The following is an 11,567-nucleotide window of genomic DNA, read 5'->3' on the forward strand; positions in this document are numbered from 1 at the left end:
TACTATATACAAAGAACTCCTTCATATCAACAAGAAAAATAATAATAAAGACAGCTTGGTAGAAGAAAAGTTTATTCAAAGCCTTCAACCACCAGGCACTGGTGACTCATGCATGTAATCCTACTCAGGAGGCTGAGATCCAGAGGATAGCAGTTTGAAGCCAGCTTAGGGGAAAAAATCTGCAAGACTCCATCTCCAAAATAACCCACAAAAAGCAGGGCTGAAAGTATGGCTCAAGTGGTAGAGCACCTGCTGTGAGCAAGCAAGCCAAGTGCATACTGAGGCTTGAGTTCAAATCCCTGTACTGGCAAAAAGAAAGAAAAAAAAGGAAGCAAGAAAGAAAGAAAATAAAGAGGGAAATAAATAACAGATGGAAGCATAGCTCGTTTACCTCATGTTCATTGCTGTGTGGTATTCCATTATATGACTATATTGAACTTCCCTTTTTTTCCTGTTTTGTGGTACTGGGGTTTGAATCACTTAAATAAGAACTCCCTTGCATGAAGTGCTTGGGAGAAGGGACCACCCATGCCAGCCTGTCCAGCACACTCTTGCATGCACAGACTCTTAGCCCCAAAGAGGGAAGGAGATTTCTCCAGCGTTGGAAGGACAGCTCTTTTTCATGCACACAGCTGCCCAGCACACCTAGCTCTGCACAGCAGCTGGCTGTGCCAGGAACGAGACCTGCCCTGCAAGTGAAGCAACCAAGGGCTGGTCCTGGCAGCCTGAGCCTCAAACACATGGGAGACGGTGAGCATCTGAATCTGAGGAGTAACTGGAGGCCGCCGTGGTGCAGGGCATTCCCGATGGCACACATCGGGGAACTGATGAGGTGGTGAGACATCAACAGGTCCCTGCGGAAGTGACAGGCAGGAGAGTAAAGAGAATGTAGATGGCCATGTTTTCTATGCAGAGGGCTACAGGACCTGGGACCAGAGACACCGTGAGCAGAGAGAAAGGGGCTGCAACAGGGAAAACGGTAGATAGCTGAAAATGAACATGGCTGGTTAGAGGGACAAAGGCTTAGAGACACCCTGGGTTGCTAGAAGCAGGCACTTAGGGTAAGGCTAAGCCACCATTACAACCATTACCACCACTACCACTATCACATCACTACTGTTAGGTTTTAAAGAAGAGGTTGCTGCATAAGAACCACACCACGCACGTGGTATTCAGGTAAGGAGTAGGTTAATTCATCGTTCCGGCTGGCACCAGGCCACGTTGGCACTCCAGCAGCCTGGGAAAAGACCTGGGAAAGAGAGTGTCTGGCCTGAGCTAGGCCTTATCTAGGGTAGGGGTGGGGAAAGGTGTGGCCACATCAAATCCTGATTTGACCTCTTCCAGGTGTGCCAGTTGCCTACGTAATACAGGTATTAGACGGAGACTTTGCTGTGAGGAGGGGGAGTCTGCTCGCCATCCAGAAGCGGACCTTTTACAACTACCACAATCATCACCATCAGCACCACCACTACTACCATCACCACCACCACCACCATCACCATCACCATCGTTACCATCAGTGTCCACTGTAGCTCCTTCCTGAGAAGGGTGAAGCCTATATCCCCAGAGAGGCTCAGCTAACATCTCATTGGCTACCAGATATGCAATTGTCAGTAGCTTTTCCATACACCAATAACAAAGGGGTTGAGGGAGAAATCTGGGCATTTACAATAGCCTGGGAGTGAGAAACAAGGTTGGAAGTGGTGCTAGAGATACAGCAGCTGGGTGAGCAGTGACCCCTCAAATCTTGCTAACTTCTTCCCAACACCCTTTGGCCCAGGAAAGGCCCTACTGTAGGCAAAATGAATATGAAAACTCCACAGGCTGCCACCTACAGGGGCACCAACTTAAATACACGACCCTGGACTAGGGAAACAAGGCATGGGGAAGGTATGTGTTCTGTGCTCGATCCACTGGAGAACAAAACATCCCCCTTAAGATTTGTTCAGGTGACTAAGTGAACATACAAATGAACTGTGACATACACCAGGCAACAGTGTCAGAGACATTGTGAGTCCTAGGGGAGGCCACCACTTGGTCCTAGAATCAAGGAGAAGGACCTGTTTTATGTCAGAAAGCTGAGAATTGAGCAAACAGGTGAGAAAAACATAGGTCTACTCCAGCCTCTCTCATTGTTCCTGCAGTTTTGATCTGGACTAATGGCTGGATGTGACCCAGAGGCGGGAACTGCCTGGAGACAGAGGAGCTGCTCTTCCTGTGTAAATAGCTGGGCGGCAGGGGCACAGGTGTGGCTGCAGGTGAACAGCAGGGGAGAAGAGGTGAGAAACTGGGTGTTGAAATGGTGTGGAGCTGAGCAGGAGCTCCCTCCAAGGAAGCCCATCCTAGGAAGGCTTCTCTTCTCTTCAGAACACACCCAGGCCCTTTTTCTGGAAGTCCATTATTCACCAACAATCGTCAACAAACCAGACACTAACCCCCCAAGGAGCCCAGAGTCCCAGGCATGGAACGGTCAGTGCCACAGGTGCCACCTTTCCCCATCCACTTGACTCAGTACCCTCACCACGCCTCAGAACACCACCTGTCCGAAAGCAACCATGCCAGTGCCACCCCTGCGTCTTCTGGACCAACTCCTCTTCCTGGCACACAGACCGTGCTCCTGGCTTGTCCAGGCACACGCTCTCCCCCCTGCCCAGCCCCCTCAGCTGGCTTCTTCCACGTGCTGTGAACCTCAACACCATACCCCCCTGCTTTTCATCAACCCCAACAGCAGGGTGGCCTCATTCTGGGGACGCCCACAGGGAAGCTCCTCAGCCCCCATGGCATCTGCCCCCCATAGTGTGGTCTCTGGTGACTCTCTGGCCAGCCTGAAGGCCCCCATGGCTGGCTCCCAGAGGGGCTCAGTGACAATGTGAGGGTGAAGTCATTTGCAAGGTTATTAGCAGCACAGCATCTCCAGCCCTGAATAGGCAACTCTGGGAGGCTTTCCCAGCCCAGCCACCTCTGAGGGAGGGAAAGTTACTCTGGAGAAAGATCCCCAGCCTTTAGACTGATGAGCAGTCCTGGAACTTGACCTCCAATATCACTTGTCTCTAGGAGTGGGGCCTTTCTGCTCTGAGTCCCGTGATGATCGATGCCCCTGGCAATATCTGGAGGTGGCGCTTGCTGTCAGAGGCCTGAGGACTGAGACCAGGGCCAGAGGGGAGGGAGGGAAAAGGAGGGAAGAAGGGGCAGGCTGGAAGAACTGAGGGGGGGGGTGTCTGCCAGGCAAGGCAAGTATGGGGGCCCCAGGAATCATTAAATATAATTAAGTCAACAGGGTTTTGTAAAGCAGAGAGATGTTCACATTTCCTGTCATCCTGATGGCTGTATACAATTTCACAACTATTAGCAACTGGATGCCAAGTACTATTGAAGATAGGAAAAATACCTTTCCACTTTCCCACCGAACAGTTTATGTCCAGAACCACAAACCGCAGACCAATAAAAGCCTGAAAGAATTAACTAGAATGTCACAAAACTAAGATTTATCCCATCTCCAATTCCTCCTGACACAATTACCAGGGAGAGGGAATGTTCCTTGAAGTCAAGTAAAAAATAAAATATTGCAACATAATTCTCACGTCAGTACCACAGATTTACCCAACAGAAAGGACAGTAATAGGGATATATATCCTTTGAAAGTTACAGTGTCATCACTTTTTGCAGTCTGAGGCTTGTCCCTAAACCAGGGTAGCCGCCTGGTGCGTACGCGCCCCCTAGGAGTTGGGCTTAGAACAACCTCCTATTTCTCAATCTGCAAGCCGTGAGAGGCAGGCAGGGCTCTTTTGTTCATTAGGAAGAGAACCAAGAGCAAAGACTTATTTTTATCCTTTCCAAAAAAGCGTTCCTTCGGGGTGTCCCCGTCTACTGGCCAGATGATAACGCTGCGCTGCGTTGTGATCAGAAAGCCTCCATGTATAACATTGTACTAAATACAAGGGCAGGTCTGGGACTTCAAGAATCATTTTTTGATACAGAATACAGCTCTAATTTCAGAGTCAAGGTCTCTGTGGTTATTTAGGGAACAAATGTAACCCTGAGGGATTTATTTTGTTTCCTTTAATTTTCCAATGAAATCAGAGACCCTATTCTTAGACTGAATATACCAGAGAAATCTGGCATAGTTTACAGTAAACAGGGTTCAGTCTGCCTGCAGCCTGAGCTCTGTGGGAGGGGGGAATACCCTAATAAGAAAAAAAGGCACTGTGCTTCACTAGGCCAGGAAGGACAAGGCCTCCACACTTTGAGTCTCCTGCTCTCTCTCCCGCTTGCTCTCCCACTGCCCCACTCTCCCCCCCCTCTTTTTCTCTTTCTCCACTTATGACCAAATCAATCCACCACATTAAGCCATCTTTAACTGAAGGGTAAAAGGCAAGAAATAGAAGTTGTGAAACCTTTAGGGACTCTGTGCTCAGTACATTGAAATCTCTGAGTCTGATGTCAAAGGACAATTTGGGTTTTGCACAGGTGCAGAGAAATTGGCCAACCTGGCATTCATGTCTGAGTTCTGGGCACGTCTGTATTCTGTATGATAATGCTTCGTGCCTTGCCAACTCTCTCTTGTTAAGCCTTTGTAAAGGCCCAAGTGTTAACATCATTATTGTTTGTTACAAGTTTTAAAAAGGGAGAATTAAATCGGTGTTCCAGTTCTAAAAGGAGGATATATATTAATAAAGGGTGATAAATAGGTGGAGGGAGAAGAGACAGACAAAATCCAGAGAACTATATGAATGATAACTTCACTGGGAGCTGTGTTGTGGAGCGGCGGGGCAGGCGGTGCTACGTTACTATTCCGAGGCAAACTACATAGGTCTCCAAACCGTCTATATAAGGTGAATACCGACAGAGCGAAGTCTACGCTCTCGGTCGCGGCATCCACGTTGCACAAGAGCCACGACATATCCCAATCCAAACCTGGTCCATTCGCGTCCTCTGGTGGTCACCGAGGGAAGGACCATGGGGTCCTGAGGATCTCAACGGCGCGATCGCGCCCAGGGTTTAAACCGTGCTGCAAAGTGTTCAGAGTTGCACAGATCCTCCATCCATCTCCACTTGAACGCCCCGCTGAGAATTCAGTACAGGGCTCCAACAAGGCCTTCCAAAAAAGTAACTGTGAAGATGGCCGGCTGTCAGGATGATTTGGTTCTTACCCATGCTTCCGCAAAAAGGCTCACTTTGGTCCTTCTGATTCTTTTGTGGCTGATATAAACTCTATCTGAAAACGTGATTCGAATACCTTCAAATCTTCCAAAAGTGTCCTAGGGACGAGTTCCCTGCCAGGCCTGTCTGCTAACCCGGGTCTGGCGGTGAACCCCCGCACGTGCTCGGTGAAGCAAGCCGGGGAAAGGCGAACGCCGCCTCGTGCGCCCCGCTCCGGCCCGGGTTCCGCGGGTGCGGGTGCCACCCGCAGCGCCACAGCCCCCGAGACTCCAAGGTAAACCAGGAATTCTCATTCAGAAACGTCCCCACTACGTGCCCTCCGGGGGGCTGCAATCCAGAAAGCTTTGCAAATTACATACGAATGCAAGCCTGGCGCCCGACGGTTCACTCGGACGCGCCGGCTCGCCCGGGCGGGGGAAGGGCGGCCGCGTCCGAGAGACCAGGGGCGCCGAGCTGGCTAGAAGTGAGCAGGAAAACCAGAGCCATCTAGATGAGACACCGGGGTGCCAAAGTAACCTGGGGGCGACGGTGCGGAGGGGAGTGGCCCCAGGAGCCGGACGGGCACCGGGAGAGCAGGTGCCCCGGCGAGCCGCGTGGCGCGCGCCCCCGCGTCCGGCGCCCGCTTCCCTGGCGAGGCGCCGGCCCCCGTGGCCGTGCCTGCGCCTCCCCCCCTCCCGCGCGCCGTTCCGGGGCGTGTCCTCGGCCATCCCGGCTTCTATATAGCGGTCGGCACGCCGGTGGCTTCCCAGATGCGAGCTGGGCAGCTGCGCGCCGAGCACCGGTAGTTGCGCTCCCGATCCCGCAATCTCGCACCGCGTGCCGCGACCCGGTAACCGCTTACTCCAGCTGGCTCCTGCAGCGGGCGCCATGCATCGGGCGCGCCCCGCGCTCTGGGCAGCTCTGCTCACCGCCCTAGCCCTGCTCCGCGGGCCGCCGGTGGCGCGCGCCGGCGCGGGCGCGGTGGGCGCGGGCCCCGTCGTGCGCTGCGAGCCCTGCGACGCGAACGCGCTGGCCCAGTGCGCGCCTCCGCCCGCCGCGCCCGCGTGCGCCGAGCTGGTGCGCGAGCCGGGCTGCGGTTGCTGCCTGACATGCGCGCTGCGCGAGGGCCAGCCGTGCGGTGTCTACACCGAACGCTGCAGCTCGGGGCTCAGCTGCCAGGCGCCACCGGGCGAGCCGCGCCCGCTGCAGGCGCTGCTGGACGGCCGCGGGTTCTGCGTCAACGCCAGCGCCGCCGGCCGCCTGCGTGCCTACCTGCTGCCGGCGCCCTCCGCCCCAGGTGAGCCGCGCGCGACGGCCGGGCACGGGGGCGGGGCGGCGCCCGAGACTGCCAGCGGACCCGGCCTGGAGGGGGACAGCCGGTGGACGGGCAAAGGGTTCCGTGGCGGGACATCGTCCTCGCCCAGCGCTGGGGCGCCCAGCTCTGGAACCAGGGTTCCATTCTCCCCAGCGCGTTTGGAGGGCCGCGCGTCGGTCCCCGAGGCAGGGTCGGGGTGGGACCCGGGGTGGAGGTCCCGTTCGCACCCGGAGAGGTGGGTCTTCATCGGAAGATGCGCTGTTTTTCTTGCGGAGGGGGAAAATCCTCGCATTTTGCATAGTTTGCAAAACAAGGCCACGTCCTGTGAGCCCAGAAACGAAATGAGGTGGGATTTGGGCATTCGATTGTTTTGCGGCTGGAAAAACCTGAGGTTTAAAAAGTACTTCTCAAGATCCCCAGGGGCTGCGCACCCCACCCCCCGGCCCGGCCCCGCACACCCCGCGCCCCATGGACGGCGAAACGCCCAGGGGTTCGTCGGCCACTGCCACTGTAGACAGTGGGTTTCAGTGAACCAGAGGAGCTGGAACCTGCCCAGAAGTCTCCCTCTTAACTCCACCGTGGAAGGGATGAGGTACAGTAGCCCCCCCCCCCCCAGAAAAAAAAGGGAAAATGCAAACGTTTGGCAAAGTTCCCTCTCTCTCCTGGCTCGGGTACTGCCAGTCACGGTGAAAATAGCTCGCTGTTCCTTTTTTAAAAAAAAAAAAAATTAAGAGACTTGGCTGCTGATTGTGCAAGTTTCAAGCATTCTCAAGTCAGTTTGGCTCAGTTCTGTGAGGAGAGTTCTGGCCTGCGCAGGTGAAAACTGGAGGCTTCCCCCACGAGTGCGCGTCCCCAGCGAGCTGGGCAGATGGCGGTGCCCCGTCCACGCCAGGCATGACGTGCGGCCCCGTCACGGTTTACGCGACTGAGTTGCACTCGTGGGTCAAGCTAGCTCTGTGCTCGGCAGTGCTGGCTTTACTCGAGAAGCCCCGCGTTCGGGGAAAGGCAAGGCTCCGATTGTTCTCTGGCTTTTCTCTGGGAGTGAAGTCGTGTGGCGCGCTGTGGCTTCCAGTTGCACCGGGGAGATCTTCAAAAAGTGATCTTAGAAGCACTTATTTAGAAGGTTGACATTTTTAGTTAGGTTTTAATAATCCTGTCAGTCACTGCAAGGCTCTCCAGTGTAAATATGGACTGGGATCTTACAAATGATCAAATCCATGGGGGTGAGATGTAATTCTAGTACCAATCCTCGGTGGCTGAAATAAAACTCCCTGTGTCCCACTAGCCAGCAGTATGAGGAAGAGAAAGAAAACTTAGGGAGAGGGGGGAGTGAAGAAATGACTCGAGATTCTTGAAAAAGAAATGCAAATACGCTTATTTACATATTCTCAGCTTCGGGTCTGCTGGCCCCCTCCAGTGCTACCTTGAAAGGGGGAGGGGCGGAACCAAGAATAAAGCTAACTGAAACCAAGCTGGTTCATTGGATGGGAATTTGGCTCCTCTGAAGCACAAAACGCCTTTGGGAACTTTGCGGGTGAGGGGGGCTGAGCCCTTGAGAAGGAGAGCTTCCCCTTCCCCACCACCCCACCCCCAGTGGTGAGGTGCGTCCAGGTGAGAGCAATTTGCAGCCTCTAGGAGCGTTCTGGGAGTCAGGCATTTGCTGGCTCTCAGTCAAGAGCCAGAAGCTTTGGCGGCTTTCCCATTCGGTGGGCAGGATGCCACGCCAGGCGTGGCTGTGAAGGCAAGAGAGAGTTCACCTGGAGCCCAGCATTTCACACCCGGGGAGAACAGATCCAGTCCGATGAAGGAGGCATGGGCAACCTCTCTAAGGGGAGATAGTACAGTCCTTCCTGCAGGCTGAAGCTGGACAGTACAGGGAGCTTGGGCACTGGACACAAGCAGACATGCTGGCCTTGAGACCACCTGGACAGTTGAGCTGTGAACCCCTCCAGGAGACAGATCAATTGATACTAAAACAGAGGACACCAGCCCGCAAAGAGCTGGCCACGTGGTATAGAGGACAGTGCTGGCCCAACTCCAAGGTTAGACTGTTAAGAGACCTGATTTGTGCTGGCACCTTCCACCACCCCAGTACTTTTTGGGTGAGGAATGTAATTTTTTCTCAAATCCCCAGGGTGGCCACTGTCGTCCCCCCCCCAAGGGGGACCGGATACAATTGGTGTGACCTGGCAAATTTCTAGCCAATTCTTTAACAGCCTTCTGTAACAGCCTTCTGTGGCACACTTCTGCCACCTGCTGGTTACAGGTGGCAATGCTGCCTTTGCCTCTGCTTTAAGGGGCATTTGATAAACATTTGCTTCCTCTAATTGTGTGTGTGTGCCTGTATTGGACCTCGAACTCAGGGCCTGGACTCTGTCCCTTCGCTTTTCCCTTCAAGGCTAGTACTGTACTACTTAAGCCACGGTTCCACTTCCAGTGATTCACTGGCATCTCAGTGACTTTTTGCCCAGGCTGACTTCAAACCATGATCAGCCTCCTGAAGTAGCTAGGATTACACAAGCACAAGCCACTGGTGTCTGGCTACAAGTTGGCTTTTAAACCAACTGTCTTCCTCACACTGCTGACTAATGGGACACAGGTAAAGCAACAGTGGAACGACAAGTAGTACTAGAGAATAATGATAAAGGTTTTTTTCACTTAGTTGGAATTGCTAATAGCATTGCCACAAGTTCAAGGTCAGCAGTAGTCACCCATGCATCTCCTGTGCTTTTCTAGGAAATGTTAGTGAGTCGGAGGAAGACCGAGGCACCGGGAGCGTAGAGAGCCATGCCCCACCCAGCACACATCGGGTGCCTGACTCCAAGTTCCATTCCATCCACGCAAAGCTGGACACCATCAAGAAAGGTCACGCGAAGGACAGCCAGCGCTACAAAGTCGACTATGAGTCCCAGAGCACGGACACCCAGAACTTCTCCTCGGAGTCCAAACGGGAGACAGAATATGTGAGAACTCTTCCTCTTCCTTTTAAAGCTGGGTGTCAGTGGCTCACATTTGTAATCCTAACTGTTCAAGAGACTGAGATCTGAGGGTTGAGGTTCAAAGCCAGCCTGAGCAGAAAAGTTTGTGAGACTCTTAGTTCCAACTAAGGAGCCAAAAGCTGTGAGTAGAGGTGTGGCTCAAGTGGTAAGAGTGCTAACTTTGAGGAAAAAAGCTAAGGGACAGTGTCTAGGCCCTGAGTTCAAATCGCAATATTGACAGCAGTGACGGGTACCCTCCTGTGGCTTTCTTGGTAGCTCAGGCAGAAGGTATGGGAAAAATATGATCCCAGAGCATTGTAAGATTTATCTTTATTAAGCAATAACCATGTCTCCTGGTTCTGCTGTCTGCTGATGTACAGGGTCCCTGCCGTAGAGAGATGGAAGACACCCTGAATCACCTGAAGTTCCTCAATGTGCTGAGTCCCAGGGGTGTGCACATCCCCAACTGCGACAAGAAAGGATTTTATAAGAAGAAGCAGGTATGTACTGCTTAGGTGTTTTCTTCCTCTCGCTGTGACTCAGAGGGGAAATTCAGCCTAGCCTTGACCACCGGCCCCTGGTCCAAGGTGTGTCCAAATCAGTGCTCTTTCTCTGTCCCTCAGTGCCGCCCCTCCAAAGGCAGAAAGCGGGGCTTCTGCTGGTGCGTGGACAAGTATGGGCAGCCCCTCCCAGGCTTCGACAGCAAGGGCACAGACGACGTGCACTGCCTCGGCATGCAGAGCCAGTAAACCCCACTGCATCAGGTAAGCTGGAGGTGAGGAAAAGCACTCTGGCCTGGCTGCCCTCCTCCCCGGGAGCTGGGGGGGGGTGACAGAGGGTCACTCAGGGCTGAGCATGGCCACTGGCTCCTCCCCAGGGTGGGTCACTGACCCAGGAGATACAGCCAGACCCAAAGAGGAAGGTGAGAGGTGAAGGAGATTCATCCTTTAGACAGAAGCTGTAAGAGGGAGGCTTCCCGCCCCCCAGCCCCCCCCTGCACCCCACCCCGACCCAACCCAACCAAACCAGCTCAGAGAAAGAGTCTTGTACCATGGAGTGTCCAGGAAGTGATACTGGATTCTGAAGGACTTAAACCACAGACCTTTTTATACCTATGCCCTGTGCGAGTCCTTCAAAATAAAGCTGGTCCCACAGAATCCTACTATTCACCTCAGTGCCCTGGGGAGACTGGTCATCCTCAAGAACTGCTGCAGACCAGATTTCTCAAATAAAAGATGCAGCCTATGGGCTCATTTGTAGTTAATATTAGTTTAAGAAAGTTTGTGCAAAACAAATTCTAAACCATCATTTTTTAAATGCTGTCATCTTCAATATTCCATTTTTCTTTTAAGAAATGAGAGAGTTATTGGAGAAGAAAACATAACTATATTTTCTTTCATCTTCTCAAGATAAATAAGTAAGGAAATTTTAATAGCTGGATACTGGTGGCTCATACCTGTAATCTGAAGATCAAGGTTTGAAACCAGCCTAGCAGGAAAGTCTGTGAGACTTTTACGTCCAATTAACCACACAAAACTATTAAGAGGAGCTGTGGCTCAAGTGGTAGAGAGTCTTAAGTAGAAAAGCTAAGGGACAGCACCCAGGCCCTGAGTTCAAGCCCCCATACTGGCACAAAAATTATTCATAGTTCTTTGGTTTTTCCTTGCAAGTTGGAAAAACTGTACCCCACTCTCCTGGGACATCAAGTCCTTTTGTTTGTAGGGAGTGAGTACTTACTTTAATCTGTTTCTTCTTTTTTTTTTAGTTAAATTGGAGCTCCAATACGCCTTACTTTGCACAAAAGACTGCCATGGACAGAACAGCACCTGGCTACATCCTCAACTTATATTTCTTTTTGTGATGAACTGGTTTTTTGTTTTTTTTAAGAAAACCAAAGTTTAGACAGAGATTTTTGAAATGTCTATTGTTCCTTTAAATGGTAAACTTGAGCATCTTTCCACTTTTCAGTAGTCAGAAAAGAAAATTAATTTCTCTGTTGCTTTCTGTAAAAATAACTGATACTCCTGCCCAAAGCAGTGGACTTGATCCCCTTCTAGAATACTCTCCACATCTGCCACTGGAACAGCTGACCTTCTGCCTTCCTCACTTCAGTGGCTATTGTAGAAGACACTTCC

General features: G+C 52.3%; 1 protein-coding gene across 1 annotated transcript; it reads left to right on the forward strand.

Moving 5' to 3' along the window:
* Positions 1-5,922: 5,922 nt before the first annotated feature.
* Igfbp3 (insulin like growth factor binding protein 3) lies at positions 5,923-11,337 on the forward strand. The gene is made up of 5 exons (XM_070014614.1): positions 5,923-6,436; positions 9,191-9,417; positions 9,813-9,932; positions 10,056-10,196; positions 11,198-11,337. The coding sequence occupies exons 1-4, from the start codon at positions 6,028-6,030 to the stop codon at positions 10,179-10,181; spliced, it is 882 nt and encodes a 293-aa protein (XP_069870715.1). The 5' UTR covers positions 5,923-6,027; the 3' UTR covers positions 10,182-10,196; positions 11,198-11,337.
* Positions 11,338-11,567: the final 230 nt, after the last annotated feature.

This window comes from Dipodomys merriami, unplaced genomic scaffold, assembly GCF_024711535.1.
Source record: "Dipodomys merriami isolate MVZ:Mamm:240054 unplaced genomic scaffold, mDipMer1.0.p SCAF_98, whole genome shotgun sequence".
Classification (NCBI taxonomy): Eukaryota; Metazoa; Chordata; class Mammalia; order Rodentia; family Heteromyidae; genus Dipodomys; species Dipodomys merriami.

Coding starts and splice junctions, on each gene's coding strand:
- Igfbp3 (XM_070014614.1), top strand. CDS start 6,028: ATGCATCGGGCGCGCCCCGCGCTCTGGGCAGCTCTGCTCACCGCCCTA. Junction 6,437..9,190: donor GCCGGCGCCCTCCGCCCCAG/GTGAGCCGCGCG, acceptor GTGCTTTTCTAG/GAAATGTTAGTGAGTCGGAG. Junction 9,933..10,055: donor GATTTTATAAGAAGAAGCAG/GTATGTACTGCT, acceptor TCTGTCCCTCAG/TGCCGCCCCTCCAAAGGCAG.